Source organism: Musa acuminata, chromosome BXJ3-10 (genome assembly GCF_036884655.1).
Source record: "Musa acuminata AAA Group cultivar baxijiao chromosome BXJ3-10, Cavendish_Baxijiao_AAA, whole genome shotgun sequence".
NCBI classification, from domain to species: Eukaryota; Viridiplantae; Streptophyta; class Magnoliopsida; order Zingiberales; family Musaceae; genus Musa; species Musa acuminata.
In genome coordinates this window covers 29631604-29648692 of record NC_088358.1, presented here as the reverse complement: position 1 = coordinate 29648692, position 17089 = coordinate 29631604, and the positions used below count along the sequence as shown (strand labels likewise).

General features: G+C 43.7%; 3 protein-coding genes across 3 annotated transcripts; 1 reads left to right on the top strand and 2 right to left on the bottom strand.

Moving 5' to 3' along the window:
* Nucleotides 1-338: 338 nt before the first annotated feature.
* On the top strand, nucleotides 339-4038 carry LOC135650535 (GTP-binding protein BRASSINAZOLE INSENSITIVE PALE GREEN 2, chloroplastic-like). Its single transcript, XM_065169974.1, has 3 exons — nucleotides 339-1898; nucleotides 3020-3187; nucleotides 3377-4038. The coding sequence occupies exons 1-3, from the start codon at nucleotides 402-404 to the stop codon at nucleotides 3725-3727; spliced, it is 2016 nt and encodes a 671-aa protein (XP_065026046.1). The 5' UTR covers nucleotides 339-401; the 3' UTR covers nucleotides 3728-4038.
* A 1928-nt stretch (nucleotides 4039-5966) lies between these two features.
* LOC103968751 (uncharacterized) lies at nucleotides 5967-6576 on the bottom strand. The gene has a single exon (XM_009382057.3). The coding sequence runs from the start codon at nucleotides 6518-6520 to the stop codon at nucleotides 6140-6142; it is 381 nt and encodes a 126-aa protein (XP_009380332.2). The 5' UTR covers nucleotides 6521-6576; the 3' UTR covers nucleotides 5967-6139.
* Nucleotides 6577-10314: 3738 nt separating this feature from the next.
* On the bottom strand, nucleotides 10315-13604 carry LOC135650725 (U-box domain-containing protein 4-like). The gene is made up of 2 exons (XM_065170280.1): nucleotides 13196-13604; nucleotides 10315-11429 (listed from the first exon to the last, which is right to left on the bottom strand). Exons 1-2 carry the CDS (start codon nucleotides 13498-13500, stop codon nucleotides 10577-10579), a joined length of 1158 nt encoding a protein of 385 aa, XP_065026352.1. The 5' UTR covers nucleotides 13501-13604; the 3' UTR covers nucleotides 10315-10576.
* Nucleotides 13605-17089: the final 3485 nt, after the last annotated feature.

Genomic DNA, 17089 nt, shown 5'->3' with positions numbered 1-17089 from the left:
TCCTTTTATCTTTACTTTAATGGATGATCCTTGACATTGTTATCCGTATCAGATTTCTCTTTTGGGGGGTTGGCAATCATGCTAGTTCAGATTATTGTTTACAGTTTGGCAAATATATACCTCATCGACTCTCACTATTGGCAAATAAAGATGCAAGTGATTAATGGCAAGGAAGGAACGATCGACATTCCCTGTCAGCACGAGTAGACACAGTGATTAATGGGGATAAAATAATTATTTTTGAAAAAAAACTTTGGAGGTTTCTGCAATGAAAAACACCATGTTTTTTTCCGGGAATTCGCTCATATTTTTATATACAACATTTGTATTTTTAACTGATAAGAGAGAGCCCTTCGCGTATCGGATAGCACCAGCGTGAGCAGAGCCCTGAACTAACCCCGATGGCGGAATCGCTGGGTCTCGCCTCCGTCGCCCGCGAACTCTTCTTCCTTCGAGTAGGAGGAGGAAGAAGAAGAGGAACAAGCAGCGGCTCTATAGGTTATCTTCTGCTCTCCTCTTCTTTTTCTTCTTCTTCTACTCCAAACGCTCCCTTCTCCCCACTCGCTTTCCCCACCCGGGGTAGCCGTCCTTCCTCTTGCTCTCTTTCCGCTTCTGCCAAGTCGTTGATCCCGAAAGGCCCGGTATTTAGTGAAGGGAGGGAGGAGGATGAGCGCCGCCTCGTCTGCCCCGGCTGCGGCATCTTCATGCAGGACACTGACCCCGATCTCCCCGGATATTACCGGAAGAAGGTTGTCGCCCCCCGGAAGGAAGAGGAGAACCACTTTGGTGGCCTCTCCTCTGATTCGGATGGATTTCTTGAAGAAGAAGAAGAAGAAGAAAAGGAGGGAGGGATCGATGGGTTGGCGTCAGGGTCCGATCTTGAATTCGATATGGATGACCTTTCTGATAGGATTTTGATGGAGGGAGCCAAGGAAGGAGAGGCAGTGGATGATGGGATCGATTGGGACTTGGACTGGGATATTGAAGAGGACGATGAAGAGGATAACCTTAGGAAGGAATTGGATGGGTTTGCTCCAGCCGGCGTTGGGTACGGGAACAACACGGAGGAGACGTTAGAGAAGCGCAAGAAGGAGAAGGTTTCCAAGTCGGAGAAGAAACGGAGGATGAAAGAGGTTAAAAGAAGAGACACAGAGGAGGATTCCGTCACAGTGTGCGCTCGATGCCACTCATTGAGGAACTACGGGCAGGTTAAGAACCAGAAGGCAGATAATTTGATTCCCGACTTTGATTTTGATCGGCTGGTCACTAGCCGGTTGATGAAACCTGCGACCAGTGCACCGGTGGTCGTCATGGTCGTCGACTGTGTGGACTTTGATGGTTCCTTTCCAAAAAGGGCAGTGAAATCCTTGTTCAAGGCAATGGAAGGAGGCAATAGGCACTACAAACCATCTAAATTACCGAAACTTGTTCTCGTTGCAACGAAGGTCGACCTTCTCCCTTCTCAGATATCACCGACGAGGTTGGACAGGTGGGTTCGCAACCGGGCTAAGGCTGCAGGAGCTCCTAAGCTTAATGCTATTTATCTGGTAAGTGCACGCAAAGATCTTGGAGTGAAGAACTTGATTTCTCGTATCAAGGAATCGGCAGGACCCCGTGGGAATGTCTGGGTGATTGGGGCTCAGAATGCTGGAAAGTCTACTCTGATTAATGCATTTGCCAAAAGAGAAGGTGTAAAGACTACAAGGCTCACCGAGGCTGCAGTTCCAGGGACCACATTGGGCATTCTCAGGATTCCAGGTATCTTGCCTGCAAAAGCAAAGATGTATGACACTCCTGGTCTTTTGCATCCATATCTGATGACAATGAGGTTGACAAGAGAGGAGCAGAAGATGGTGGAGATCAGGAAGGAGCTGCAGCCAAGAACATTTCGGATGAAGGCAAGTTGCTCGATACTGTGTTTACAACCTTTTTAGCTATCTGATTAACATGCTTAGGGCCTATATTTGTTAGCTAAAGTTTTTGGTCATAGATGTTTTGCACCTAACTAGTAGTAATTGGTGACACCTATTACAATCAGATTCAGGGTGTTCTTCGACCAATTGAGAAATCTAACAGATTAGTTACTCTTCTGATTCTTTATCATTGTAGTAGCATGTCCTTCAGAAGGATAGCACACTATCTGTGCACTTCTGTGACAAGCATGTGAGAAGATCGTATAACTCCAGAAATATCTTCCAACATGACTCACTTATCACAAAGCCACTCTTTGATGAAGTATTTTTTTCACCTATTTGTCGAGTGTTACTGCATATGGATTTCATACATATCATGAATGTTAGTTCAATAATGGCTTTGAGTTATATCTTTGTGGTAGAATTTTGCATCCAGAAGTTCCCGTTCTGTTAGAATTTGTTTGATCTTGGTAATTTCATCTGATAACAAGGTGCTGTTGGGAATCTTGAACATGCTTTTGCATCTGGATTTTGAACCTTCTGTGGAATAAATAAATAATCTGCTAATATTACATCATGGAGTTAAAACTCAATGTTCCACATGTTCAGGGTAACTGACTTGTAACATGCTCAGAGTTGCATGCAGTAAAAGTCTTGCATTATTCTTCTTTCTTATAGACTTTTGGTGTATAAAAAGTAGAGAACAACTTTGATCCACTTTGTTCTTAGGGATCATTCACAGACGAGCAGCAAGATTCTACTGCTAGTGAGAGCAAATGCTTTATATTCAACTCTTCAACTAGTTGTCACATTTTTTTTCTTTTGCACTGTCTGTTCTTCTTACAAGCTATGTAGATATCTAAATTGAACTTTGACCACAAGAGCTATTCATTTGTTTTGTTTCTCGGGTGACCGTTGTATTCTTACATGCTAGATCTATACCGTCTGTCTTTAAAACTTGAAACCAAATTGTATTTTTCAGTGTTGGATCTGCATACAGTTGTTTCAGAAAAACACTTGTTAGATGGAGATTCAGTTGCAGATGTTTGTTTCATGCTGGTTCTTTGCTGTATTAACACTAATATTGTGGTTTATGTCTATTTCAGGTCGGGCAGACTGCTCATGTTGGTAGTTTGATGAGATTAGATTTGACCCAGGCTTCTGTGGAAACAATTTATGTTACCATTTGGGCATCATCAAATGTATCTTTGCATATGGGAAAGACTGATAATGCTGATGAGATAAGAACGAAGCATTTTGGCATTAGGCTGCAGGTGGGGTTTTTTTTTTTTTTAAATTTAATTTCCACCTTTTGTGGCAGTAAACCCTCTATTCTGCTACTGCTATGTCATCATGCACTCCTACTTTGTCTTCAATCAAACCCTTAATCATTGTCAGAGACTTTGCTGTTATTTTTTGTTCATTTAACTTACCAAGATCCATTTCTGTGCTTGGGTGTTTAGCCTCCTATTGGGCAGGACCGAGTGGCTGAACTGGGTGCATGGAGACAGCGAGAGATGAAGGTATCTGGTAACAGCTGGGACGTGAACAGCATCGACATTGCAGTATCTGGTGTAGGATGGTTTTCACTGGGACTGAAAGGTGAAGCTACTGTGGTGCTGTGGACCTTTGATGGTATTGAAGTAACACAAAGAGAGCCCTTGGTTCTTGATAGAGCTCCGTTCCTGGAGAGGCCGGGATTTTTATTACCAAAAGCTATATCTGATGCCATAGGTAAGCAAAGCAGGATGGAGGCCGAAAAAGAGAAGATGAGAGAAGAGCAAACAGATTTTCTTCTTAATGCAAGCATCTAAATTTCATCTGCGATTGTAGACTATAGCTTCCTCGGCAAGCCTTTGGTTTGGTTTTTACCAAACAAGCATTGCAAGGAAGAAGTTTCTGAAGAGAGTATTCTCTTTGGACTCTTTATGCAACCGAATACACCCTACTAGTTTCCTTTGATAAAATAACTTCTGTTTTGCCTTAAATCTTACGTGAAAGTGTTATGCAATAGATCGGTAGAGATTCTGTACCATGGAAGTCGTGAAATTTGTCATTGAGGATAATCTTGGCAAAATTGTGAAGCTGATATTTACAGGATGAACGTTACCTGAAGTATGGACTACTTAGATCTTCCAACTTACGTATCTTGGAAATTTTTTAACATCTCCGGCTTTCCTTTTCTGTTGTGCATTTGCATTCAAATAAGGTGGCTCAGGAGCACACTAGCTTTACTTGGAGAATGAGAACTAAAACCATCAAAGGTTGTATACAAGTCAATGCAGTTGTTTGCTTTTAGGAGTGCATTGATCCATCTCATCCATGTCTCGTGGAGGTAATTTACAGCTGCTTTCAAATGTTAGGGAAAAGGAGCGTCACGTTCGCCCATTTGTGTTCAAGGTATGGGTCTCCCTTTTTCTTTCATATGGTGATTGCTTGCTTCCCTCTGTTGCAACTTGACTTGTGTTTATTCCCTGGCAATTGGGAAATCGGGCTTTGAGTCATTTATTCTCCTTTCAAACAAAATCATGCCATGAAGATCATCTGATGAAAATTGTCCTAGTTTTGCTTAGACTGTCTTTGTTGTATTGGGAGTCGATTCAAATTCTAATTATAATTATCATTAGAATGCTGATGGGCTTTTCCTGCATGCAGGTTGTAGTATTCCATGAAGGTACCCTTCAAGTTTCCTCTAACCTTATTGTTGTGTGTGTATTTTACCATCATGTAGTTGTATTTTTCCTGTAAAGAATACAATTTTTTGATGAGTAATTTCATTTCCGTCTCGATCCTGATCGTGTTTACACTGATATACCTCAATCCTTGCCTCGTTCTTAGCTCAAAGCCGATCAAATTCGACCCGGATAGGCTGGATTGCAACAGTGACTACAAATGATACAGGAACGGAGAACGTTCTTAATCCAACGTTGGCTTGTGTTAAGACTTGGAAGATTAATGTGTCACTCTGAGCTTGGATACACACCTTCACCTAGCCAAGTCAATCCATTTGTATCTAGCAATTCTTTCAAGTTTTCTTGTGTCCTACGAAAACGAAATTACCCTCATAACGTGAGATGGTGTTCTTGATCAGGTCACGTGCTATGACTTTTTTTTTGTGAAGCATCACAGTCGCAACCTTTTCCGGTCAATCCTTCAGCACAGATCACCATATCGCGAGAAAGAGAGAGGGGCACAAATTGCCGAAGGACCTAAAACACATCTGACTGGTAATCAAAGATACTAATTTTAATATCTCATTCGTCCCGTAAGCCAGTCAAAATTCTCCTGAAGGTAAGATAATCTAGAAGCAGGGTCGAGGAACTTGTTTTAGAAGCGATGTCCATCTTCAACGCATGAACAAGTCTAATGAACCATCTCTTCTATCGTACGACGAGCCATGAGACTCCTAACGTTGTTCGCATAGGTCGAACTTGCCGAAGAAGTCTATCGATCTGCCTCCAGCCGACTGTTTGAGTCAAACAGCTAATCCAAGTTTGATGTACGGGTTAGTCTGACTTACTCAAGCTGGATTCAGCAGTGAGACCAAAGACTTAATGCGGCGAAAGAGGAAGAGAATGCTGGGAAGGGACCAAACATGCTCTGACTTGGTCGACAATCCCCATTGTTGTTTGTAATCTTGTCCTCTTGGAGCTTTGACTACCAGAATAGCAGCAATCCGGTTGCTGCTTCTCTCTCAATCGCTAGATCAAAGACAGCTGCTTTCCGATCACTAGATCCAAGCTAAATGAATCCTTCTTTGACTGCCAGTACTGAAAGCTTCCTATCAGTACGAACATGGAAAATGGATATAAGAAATATCTGTCCGTCTTCATCACCCATTGTTACATGTTGAGAGTATAAGGAATCAAAGTTCCCATCTTTCTTTGTTACAGGCCAAATAACGTTCAAGCTCATCCAAACCTTGAAGTAATACTCTTTCAGCTGGCAATCTCTCCTGTTTGCAGTCTGCAGAAGCTACTGAGAGCCATATGTAGCAGAACATCTTCTTCAGTTATATATCGGAGACCACCACGAAGCTGAAAAAGAGCTATATATCGGAGACCATATTGATTCAACCATGAAAACTCAATACATCCATTGAACTGCAAAAGAAGTACATAACACTCATCCCTTCTACTTTGTTTGCACATGCCAAAGTACTCACGGAGGAGGAGAAGCATAAAAGAAACCAGAACAGAGTTCACGTAGGAATTATAGTCACAGCGCTAACAAACGTAACCGGCGGTCACCGGACTCTTCTGGGCGAAAGAAGGCAACGGGCTCCGCAGCGGGGAGCGCGGTGTGGGCACCTCCGCGAGCTGGCGTCCGTCGGCGTCGTAGTAAATGACCCCGGAGAAATCCAGCGGCTGGCACTTCTCCCCCATCAGAATCGTCCTCCGCCACACACCGTCCTCGCCCTGCATCTCCTCCTCCAGCTCTCCCTCCGTGTCCTCGTCGCCGAAGCCGCCATCCCTCTCCTTCTTCTTGCCGCGGAAGGAGGGGACGAAGCTGGACCGGCGCCGGGAGAGCTTCCTGGCCGCCCGCGACATGTTCCTGGACCAGGCGGACACGAGGGCGGTGACCGCGTGGAGCAGCCCGATCGCCATGGCCTTACCTACGGAGCTCGGCCTGGAAGGCGTTCGGATCGATGCCTTCAAGGTCTTCGCTCACATCAGGCTCGCACACACACACACATATATATACATAGGGAGAGGAGGGAAACACAGCGGTCCGGGATTGGACCGGGTTTTTTTAAGTAGAAAATTAGCATGGGAGTCGGTCCAACCAAAAAAAAAAGGGGTTGCTTAGGAAGTAATGGTCATATTGTGTGCGCGCATGGCCAATAAGAAATAGGTGATGAGCATCAAAAGAAAGAGGAAAAGGTTTATGATTCCCTCATAAGCTTTCCTTTTGCTAAATGATATCTTTGTGCATTAAAAATTAGGGTTTATCAGATATTCCTCATCAGTAATTTTATTGTTGGTCGGCAATTTCTAATCAAATCCCATTCATCACTAACATAGATTCCCACTCCCAGTCTTGCCTTCGATTCTATCATACTTTAAATCCACTTGCACCTCAAAGTGATTGCTAGTAAAGGTGTGCGTGGGAGTGTATCACCATTTGCAAACATATGGACTCTCTACGATCTCCATTTCGGTCACATCCATCCAATCATGTCTTACAACCAAAGTTACTGACCAAAGAAAGCATATCCATTTGCCTCCAATTTGAACAGGTAAAAGAGAAGGCTGATCCTAATATAACATGGAAGGAAGAAAGTTTAGGCAGCTTTCCTTTGTTTCCTTTCCGCAGCCATTTCATTTCAAGGAAGTCAACCTGCAGAGATTGGGTCGAAGATTTTGTCCAAACTCGTATTTTCCTCGTTTGGCGTCACTGCGTGTCTATCATCGCCCACCACGACTAAGACCGTAGTGCAGTGGCCGGCGCAATGGACCCAACTCACATCTCACCGAGCTCCAATCCAGGAAGGACAATCCATGGATGTCCACCGGAGCTGAGTGGGAGCTTTTTACACTCGAAGAAGTTGGTTCAGCAGCATTTCGTCGGAGATAGAACAACACACATCAGAGACATTTGTGGCTCGAGAAGATACAAACGGCAGCACAAGTCAGTTCCTTGTCATCCATTAAGCTGACAAGCTGCGTAGATAAACTGGATAGATAGATCAGCAAGTGGTGACCAACCCCTGCCAAGAACGAGACGGTGGCATTCACCACCGGGGTGGCTCATCTTACATGGCTGGAGACATGCGGGAAGCTCTTACACGCATTTAAGCAGTCAAATGTCACAAAAATGCTCTACTGTGGCAATTAAGCAGTCAAATGATGAGCACTTGAGTGGGCAGTCTTAACGCTAAGCTGTAGGATGCCATCGTACACGAGCAATGATTGAACTGTTTGGATTCTTGCTGGGTTTCAACTCTCATATACGATACACCGACCTTCAAGGATTCGCAGACGGCAAGTAATCGGTGAAGAACATGAGCTGCAGAAGCTCTCACGAGCTTCAGATCTTTTGTTTATCCTTTGGCTGTGGTTGAAGGTGAAGGTGCATCAGAAGGCAAGCAACAGTTATCCTTACTCGAAGTCAGCATTGAAGACCAAGTCTAACAAGTTAGGTTGTAGTGGAATGATAACGGAGGTGGGCATCGAAAGACCCACTTCATCTGCTCAACAGGTCATTCTTCTCTCTAAAACCTACATAGTAGTTGGGTCAGTGTGAAGGTCAACGCACAAGGCCAAAGACATAATAAGCTCACATTTATCACGGGACCAGAGTTGACTTACTCATATATGTGCTCTCTTCCCAAACATATTAGTCTGTGACTTGATGATGATCTTCCAACCAGTCATCTGAACAACTCTTGTTAAGAGATCATTTGTTTTCTTCACCTTGACTTGTGTATCAATAATGCATGTCCATTGCAGGGTCGTCTTCGCTCGCACATGTTAAGTGTACTAAACCTTCAATCATTTGATGGCAGAAAATTAAAAGATGTATAGGTTAGGATGCTTGATGGCAGAAAAAATAATATATATATATATATATAAAATTTTGTACTCTATTTAGGTTGTGGGAGGAAAGAGAAGGCTCAAGATGTGGTTATGGGCCTTTAAAGGGTCTCATTGAGTTCTAGCCCGGCCCATGACCTCTGGTGTATCGAATTTAATTTGGGGCTAAAAGAATGCCTTATTGGCTCCATCGTATGGAAATTGAAACTACACCACCGTGTGAGCTTTGCTATTATTGCACAATAAGGAATAAATAGGGGACATGAATTTTCTTTTTCATTCGTCTCCATCAATATTAAACGAAAATGCGGTGCATCATGCGAACAAATAGTTAATATTCCAATATCACCAATCTTGATGCATCGATCTCGATCTAACAGTTAAAAACAGTTATAGTCTCACTAATTTCCAACGACTCCTCGGAAGCAGTCGTCTTAGTGTACGGAATAGAACACTGATTGCTCTACTCTCAGCCTAAACGCTGCCCGCCTCTCGGTGGCACGACCGGAGCCAAGTTCGGCAGCTGGTTTCCCTGGGAGTCGTACAGGATTTGGCCCGAGAACACCAGGGGCCTGCACCTCTCCCCCATGATGATGCTCTTCCTCCATAAGGCCTCTTCTACGGCTACGCTGCAGAGGAGCTCTCCGTCCTCCTTTGGCGGAGTGCTTGGGCTACTGTCTGTATTCTCCTTTGCCATCTTGGAGTGCTTGCGGGTGGTGCAGAGGGAGTTGACAATAGAGGCGACCGCGGCCACCAAGGCCACAAGGAAGAACAGAGCGGCAGCGGCGTTGGAAGCGGGTGAGAAATTTGAGAGAGGAGCATGTCGGGCCATGTTTGCCTGTGTGTGTGTTATTGTTGGACCAGGCACTTGCCTTTTAAGCAGGAAAGGCAAGGAGAGGATGGTGTTTGGCGACGATGGAACCGGACAAAGAGTGAACATCTCCTCCATTTCGTTTAAAATCTCATGCAACACACATCTCTCTCTCTCTCTCTCTGTCTCTCTCTCTCTCTCTCTCTCTCTCTCACACACACACACACACAAACACAATAGTCGCACAGAATTCTTGGGAAGCTGACTGCATCTGAGTCAGTGGAGAGGCATTTTATAATTGGGATGGTTAAAGTGTCGTTACGGGGGGTCGGTAAATGTGCTCCAAGAAAAGAGAGTTGGGGGGGGGGGGGGGGGGGGGAGGAGATGCTTACGAGCGAAGATAGCCTGATGTTTCAGTGCGACAAATCAATGAGGCCAAAGCTTCCGGCACAACTTTGCTTTCCATTTGCAATGGAGAGGTTGAAATGTGAACTCCCACCCTCGTTTATATCTACTTGTTTGTTCCTCGTTAGTTTGCATTCGAAGCTCTCGAAGTGCTTTGTTGCTGTCATTCCGTGCTCGTGCAGCAAGCCAGAAGACATCAATAATTTCACCATGGCTTTTTGGGTTTTGATTCGTCTGAATTGGCTAGTATGATATAATTCCATTAGAAAAGTGTATTATTCTAAATGACAACTACATAGGGTCGGATGATTCGGCCAACTTCTTCGGAAAGATCCATACATATTAGCAAGTGTAGGACACGCTCAGAGCATCACCACCCAAGGAAAGTGAGAAAACAAGGGGCAACTTGAAATTACATTTCAGATGTTGCTGTCGGAACTCTTTTAGGCCAAACGACTGTTTCTGAAAATTCCATGCATGAGAAACACAGACTCACAAACACTATGCTGTCGATATTTGCAACCCACATTTGGAAAGGGATTAGGGATATTGGATTTGATGTCATGCTGGCTGCATATTTAGCACTAATATGCAATAATTGCTGGACATAGATAGAATCCAAAATATCAAATCAAACCAGAGATCCATATGAACACTAAAATATGAGACTGCAATTGGCTACGCTATAGAATTGTAACACGAATAGATCAGGAATGTACTTTGGGATCATAAAGAGGTAACATAAAAAAGAACATATGAGATCAAACTAACAGCGCTTGGCTTGCGCTTCACCAGTCACCCGATACCATTAGCAGCCTGGACTGGCATCATCATGTTACGTTATTATGTGCTCACCACTTAAGCACTAAGGACAGAGAACAAACGATAACGCTTGTAGGAAAAGAAAGTTCTCATTTTGAAGAGACTTCAGATCGACGCTTACCAGCAGGTAGTTCGGATGGAGTGCACATGAGTGCTCTTTGCTGCAACTGCCTCAGGCTCTGCTCCATGCTAATCTGAACCATCTCAGCTAACATTTTCTTTGCCTTTTCTGCTTGCTCGTGGCCGTCGATCTTAGACACGATGCTACTAACAATATTCTGCAGCGTATCCGCTTGTAATTCAGATCTCGGATACGGAGAGTCCCTCAATAACTCTAGGAGTCGATGGGCTTTGCCTTGAGATTTCGATGTCCCTTGAACGGTGAGCTCAAGAAGACCTGGAATGACGCCTTCTTTGAGAATGACTTCTCTGTATCTACTTCGGTCGCTCTCACACATCGTTAAGAGGGCTCCAACTGCATGCTCTCTGCTCTGAAGAGATCCTTCTTCAAGAATTTCCACCACCGTGAGCACCCCAGCTTCCTCGGCCATCAATGCAGTTCTCCCTTCATCAAAACCAACCAACGATTCCAGAAGGGCACAGCATTTTTCAGCTGTTTTCGAGGACTTCTTGTGGGTCTTGAGAAAGCCGATCAGAGGAGGGATAGGATGGAGTAAGAGGATAGTTTTGAGGTTATCTGTGATGGTGGAGAGATTGTAGAGAGCCGCAACGGCATCTTTCTTGGCTTGCTGGCTTCCATCTTTAAGGACGTTGACAAGGAGAGGGATGGCTCCAGAGGCACTTATGCTGGCTTTGTTGACTGATGCAGCAGAAAGGGTAAAGAGTGCAGCAGTGGCGTATTCTTGTAAATCAGAATTTGTGGACTCTAAGAAAACAATTAGTGGTTCGAGTGCACCTGCTTCCACTATGCTGATCTTGTTCCTGTGAATATCGAGCACGATGCAATTCAGGTCAGCATATTTTGAATTTTTCTCCACCAAGTTTAACACAATTACTGCTGCAAATTAATTAAAGAACCTAGTGTGGTTCTAACAGTCGCAGTAAATCTTACATATTGAAGTGCACCAATGTCTAGAAATCACCATGCATAAAACTAAAAAGTGTGAATTAAGACAGTTCGTTACTCCGACAAGATAAACCTGTAGGTTTTACACTTCTACCTTTGTGTCAACCGAGATATTGACTTCTGTTACTCTTTCTCTCGAGGCGTATAAGCAGCATTAGCAATTCAAGAAAGCATATTTAGGGAAAAGAACACATTCTAAATCAAGAATATCGAGAAAGATGTTTGTATCCTTTGTTTTGCTAAGTAAGCTTGCTTTTTACCCTCATATGAATTCAATACTAAAAATGTATCGAGACTATGACTTCGTGCCAACCTGAGCTTCCCATTTATCCTCATAAGAACTAATACAGAAAGCTCCTCTGGTCCTAGGCAGCACAGAAGAATCCCTAGAAAACAAAGAACACGGTTGATAATAGGCTAAGAATACGACGATGGACCTAGAAGTATTCTACATCATCAAGTTCAAGAAGAGCAATCCACTGAGCTTCCACAAACCTAAACAAATCTGGTAAAGTAAAGAAGATACCAGCTAAAAGGTGAAATTTAGAGAACGGCCAAGATGATACACAACTACTTTCACTGATTGCTTAACGCTGATCGAAAGAAAAACTATATTCATGAGTTTTTTTTTTTCATTTTCTGCCTCAAAATTTTAATAGTCTAATCATACCTTAACATTGAAAGTTTCTTTACTGGTCGACCACAAAGTGAGACTATTTTTTCTAACAAATAATGGTGGCAAATGAGATTTAAGATGCATGAAATATATATAGTAACCAAAATGGTGATATAACGAAGCAGAAACCCCATTGAACTAAAGGTCATACACCTTCTACAAATCCTGGAAAGACACTCAGAGTAGCAACTCTACATTTCTTGTTATAAATGGTAAACTCATTCAATAGGTAGGCAAACTTGTTCTAGAACCTCCTTAGGCTTGGATTTCTGACAAAATTCATAATTGAAGCACAGATTACCAAACAACAAGCTCCTTTTTTGTCACACTAAACAGATGAAATGCATTGTACTTCCATTTTGAAAACTCAATAACATACGGTAAACATCTTCCTTTCTTGACAAAATTATGAAATAACAGATAAAACAAGGATATTTTTATTGGATGGTTTTTCTTAAGCTAAAGTGCTTTTTTTTTAATTTGGTATCAACCTTTCGGCTAAGATGTAACTTCTGTTACAGGGTGTTTTTCACGATATCACAAAGTTGTGAAGTGTCATAACTAATTTCCTCAACCAAAAAGATAAAAATTCCTCACCTACTAAATCTAGACTCATTCTTAATCTAAATTCATATGATATCTCTGCAAGCAAACAAAAAAATGTTTTTTTTTTTGTCCCAACAAACTTAAGTTCCAAAGAGTCAAGACAAAAACAGAAAAGAAAATCATCACAACAGCTTAAAATGTTAAAAGATTTATTCACATAGAAAGATATGATAAACGCGACCCTATAACCCATCAGTTTCACATAAGAAGAGAAGGCAAAGCAATAGAGGCAAAAGAAAAATAACAGCAGCATGAGAGGAACGAAAATTTTCTCCACCGTAAACAATATATAATTGTACCCAACTAATTTTTCCGAGGGCAAAAGAACAAAGATCTCACCTTTCATCCTTAACAGCAAGATTCAGGAGTCCGAGGATGGCAGCCTCGCTGGACCCGGAGCTTCCAAACCGAAGCATCGACACGAGTGGCTCGATGGCGGCGGAGAGATTTCGCCGATTCCTGGAAGACGTCTTCGTCAGCCTCCGGATCTCCAACGCCGCCTGGACCTTATGCTCCTCCGTTCCATACCTAATGCGATCCATGATTCCCTGCAGCTCCGCCAGGGAGACCCTCCTTTCGCTGCCGCAATAGCCGGAACCCTCACCGCGGGCCTGAATATCCGACAAGGCCATCCCTAAAAACATGTATATCTCCCCGGGGAATTCGTCCTCGTCTCCCCCTCTCCCTTTCTTTCTAGTAATAGTAAGGCTAGGAAGCGGTGAAGAGGAAGGACGGAGGAGGGGAAGGGGGCAGGAAAGGGGGTTTTATCACGAACGATAATGGCCGAGGTTAACGGCGCCGACGCTTTCGCAAACGAGCCGTTAGATGTGGTGACGGGGCAAGCGGAACCGTTCGTGTCGGCTAGCCTTGACCGAGGCGGTTGGATTTCTTGCGGGCCCCTGTGACGTCGAGATTGTTCGACGCTGATCTCCTCGAAGAGATAGCACCGGTCAAACCTTGTTAACGATTTCAGGCATGAAGTGTCGTCGTATGTTACATACACAATCACGTACACGCTGTTCTCTCTCGCGAGCTCACAGAGCGAGGCGCTCATTGTATGGACCCCACAGGTCGAGATTTGGAGGGCCAAATCTTTTGGGTAAGAAGATTGGGACGTAAATGGGGTCTCTTATTTTAATGAAGGCACGTCAGAAAGGTCGCAAGTGGCCCACATAAATCGGGCCGAACCGTTGGGGTGGATTTGACCCGGCTTTATCCCAATTTGATGCCGAGGCGTGTCCCAAGCATCAACCAAATCTTAACACGCATCTCAAGGCACGATGAATTCGAGTCGCGCTTTGCATCTTAATATCTCGTCGAGGAAATTGACGTAACGGCATCGAGAAATATTGATGAATATTTTACGTATATTTATTTAGTATTATTAGAATGTCATTATTGTTGGAAATATCTGCACCAACTCCCCATGACTCACATGGGTACAAATTTAGGTGGCGATTGTCAAACACGGCCCCACCGTGGAGTGATGTGTTTCAAGGTACAGAAAAGGGTAAATTGCAAATGGAACATTCATTTATAGCGTATCGAGGGAAAAATTGGAGGTAAATTGCTGTCTGAGAATCGAGTTATCCCATTAATTATAGAGTGATTAGCCTTTGTTCTAATACCAGATTAAAATATAAAGATCAAAAAATTAATCATAACATCATTAGTTGGCTTATTCATTCATTGGATCCCTTACGACGTGTGCGATTATTGGTGCCCAATCCAAATTTGGGTGACTGACTGTGACTCCATTGTCATTTTGTCAATGACATCTTCCTACGATTCAATATGTGGTGCTAATTGCACCACTATTGTTAGGTAAATACGTTCCTTGCACCTCCCACCTACAATCACTCTCATAATTAAAGTTCCATGCAGGTGTCCAACGTGATTTATATCACAATACGACGTCTAGAATGAACACATGGATTTCACGTAGGCAATGTGTTTCGAAGACAGAAATGGGAAGTGGACATTGCAAGAGGTCAATTAAGCAGACAAAAAATATTCTCAAATGAATCATCACTCTTGATTTCATCAACTACTCTCCTCGATCATAAACTACTGTGGCGTGGGGACAACAGCATATGACAATTAAGCGTGTGGAATTGTCAACAATAATTATTGTTGACCTAACTGCGTGATGCTGCTCAAACATAAAAATATGGCACATATGTAGCTTATGATAATTTGACTAGTTCACGTAGCTTTTGAGTGACAATAGCTAAGTACTGATAGGGTATATTATGGAATTTGCCACGTGGACTCGACCCCCGTCACGTCAGTCCGAGTGCGAGGCCTCAAGAGGAAGACGTAAAGCCATGTCGAAAGCTCCATCAGAAACCTGGGATGATAGCCGCCATCTCCTCGTGTCGTCCGACGTCGCACCGACCGGTTCGACTGCAACAAGGATTGCTCCGGGAAACCCGAAATGACACCGCATGATGCCATTCCATGTATCCCGGGCGACGAACGTCCGAAGGTATGTTCGTGCTCGGGGGGTTAGCGCCAGTAAAAGCCATGTATGACCGACCCCCCGGGGGCTACGATAAAAACTCATCGCCGGCATCTGACGAAAGGAGAGGCCAAAAAAAAAAAGAAAAACATCATCTCCCTACTGACTCAAGCTTTGGAGGGGTCTAAATTGAGATCACCCCCCATCTTGACCTAGGCCCGTGTGAAGGAATCCACCGGGGGAGACCAAGGCGAACTAGCTCGCGAAAGAAGTGCGTCTACACCAAACCTGACCTCGACCCGATCAGGCGAGACCTTCATCCCCAAGACAATCTTGGACGTCGCTAGTCGGACTAAGCCATACTGACCATGAGGCCACGACTATAGGTTCACGGAACAAGTACAACTGGGCCATTATGCTCGATCGATACGGTAATTATATATTAAAATCATCTATTGGTTTGGGTATGCTTGAATATATTGTCATGAATATTGCCTAGGAATGTTTTTGTTTCGTTGACAATTGCATCACGAGAGATGAGAGATGTGACAAATGTCAAACCTTTCATGGCCGCTCGACTAAAGGCAGCAAATGACTACGGATCTTTAGAATCTGTCTGACTATTAACTACCAACGCAACGTGGAAGTAGGAATAACTACGGCTGCAGCACTCGCAGAGCTCCTTTAGGGTAAACTCTGTCAGCTGCTTTACAGGTCATGCAGAAAGAACCAAGAATTCCATGCATGCAGCTGCTGTCTTCATGCCGGTAGCTAATTTGCATTGGACTTTTGGTGTTCGCATCTTTCCTTTTGTTCTTGCTCCATACAGAGGTTCTTATTCTCATTTCTACAGAGTTCATTTAATTCTTAGTTCAAGACAGATCAGAATGTAGCAGAACACCAAAATTAGCCCCCCCAAGGAGAAAGAAGAGAAAGCGATCGCACATATACACGCATTGTATAGATAGCACACAAGGACTCGAATGATTTAGCTGTGGGAAAATCCACTTAATTGAATTTACACAAGATAAATCTCTCGAGAACCTGAAATTTTTCTTGATGGAGGGAGGCTAAGCTCAAGGAGAAGCCTTTTATGGTTAGTTTCTGGGGACACAATCACGGTAGGGAATGGGGAGAGTAATTGCTATTTGTTTGCATCTTCCAATGGTTGGCTCGCCGTGAAGTTGTCGCTGTTCACATTCTCCTTGTTTATAGAGTGTCAAACCCACGGCGGCACCCTCAAGCAAGCCTTTGTTCTCTCTCTCTCTCTCTCTTCTCACTCTCGTTGCCTTTGTTTCCGTTCCTTCTCCCATGGAAGCTGCCTCCGACGACCGCGCAGGCCATCGCAGGAGCCTGAGAACCATGGTTGTGGATGATAACCCAACGTGCCTTAAGATCATCACCACAATGCTCGCAGCATTGCATTTCGTAGGTACTTACTGTTTGTCTAATCCGTAGGCTTTGCATGCATTCATCCCGTTGCTCGTAGAGGCTTCTTTATGGATTTCAAGTCATCCATGGGTATGAAATGTCTTCAGTTCCACCTCTTCTTTCCTTTGCTTCTTCGTGTGTTGCTCTGCTCTGGCTTCTTGATCCCTCGTAAGTAACAACTAGTCTCGTTTGCTGCATGCCCAGCCACAGAACTCGGCTGATCCATGCTTCTTGCATTGTTTTGTAAAGCCGCATGAGACATGATCTAAGAGTAGCTTTTCTTTCTTGGTAACGTGGTTGCTTAACAAATGAAGCTATGGTTTCTTGGGGCAGTTCAACCC

What these genes read in the sequence shown, in the direction of transcription:
- LOC135650725 (XM_065170280.1), bottom strand. Translation starts at nt 13,500, where the DNA reads ATGTTTTTAGGGATGGCCTTGTCGGATATTCAGGCCCGCGGTGAGGGT. An exon ending in CTTGCTGTTAAGGATGAAAG is followed by an intron (nt 11,430 to 13,195) that starts GTGAGATCTTTG and finishes CGATATTCACAG; the next exon opens with GAACAAGATCAGCATAGTGG.
- LOC135650535 (XM_065169974.1), top strand. Translation starts at nt 402, where the DNA reads ATGGCGGAATCGCTGGGTCTCGCCTCCGTCGCCCGCGAACTCTTCTTC. An exon ending in CAAGAACATTTCGGATGAAG is followed by an intron (nt 1,899 to 3,019) that starts GCAAGTTGCTCG and finishes TGTCTATTTCAG; the next exon opens with GTCGGGCAGACTGCTCATGT. An exon ending in ATTTTGGCATTAGGCTGCAG is followed by an intron (nt 3,188 to 3,376) that starts GTGGGGTTTTTT and finishes TTGGGTGTTTAG; the next exon opens with CCTCCTATTGGGCAGGACCG.
- LOC103968751 (XM_009382057.3), bottom strand. Translation starts at nt 6,520, where the DNA reads ATGGCGATCGGGCTGCTCCACGCGGTCACCGCCCTCGTGTCCGCCTGG.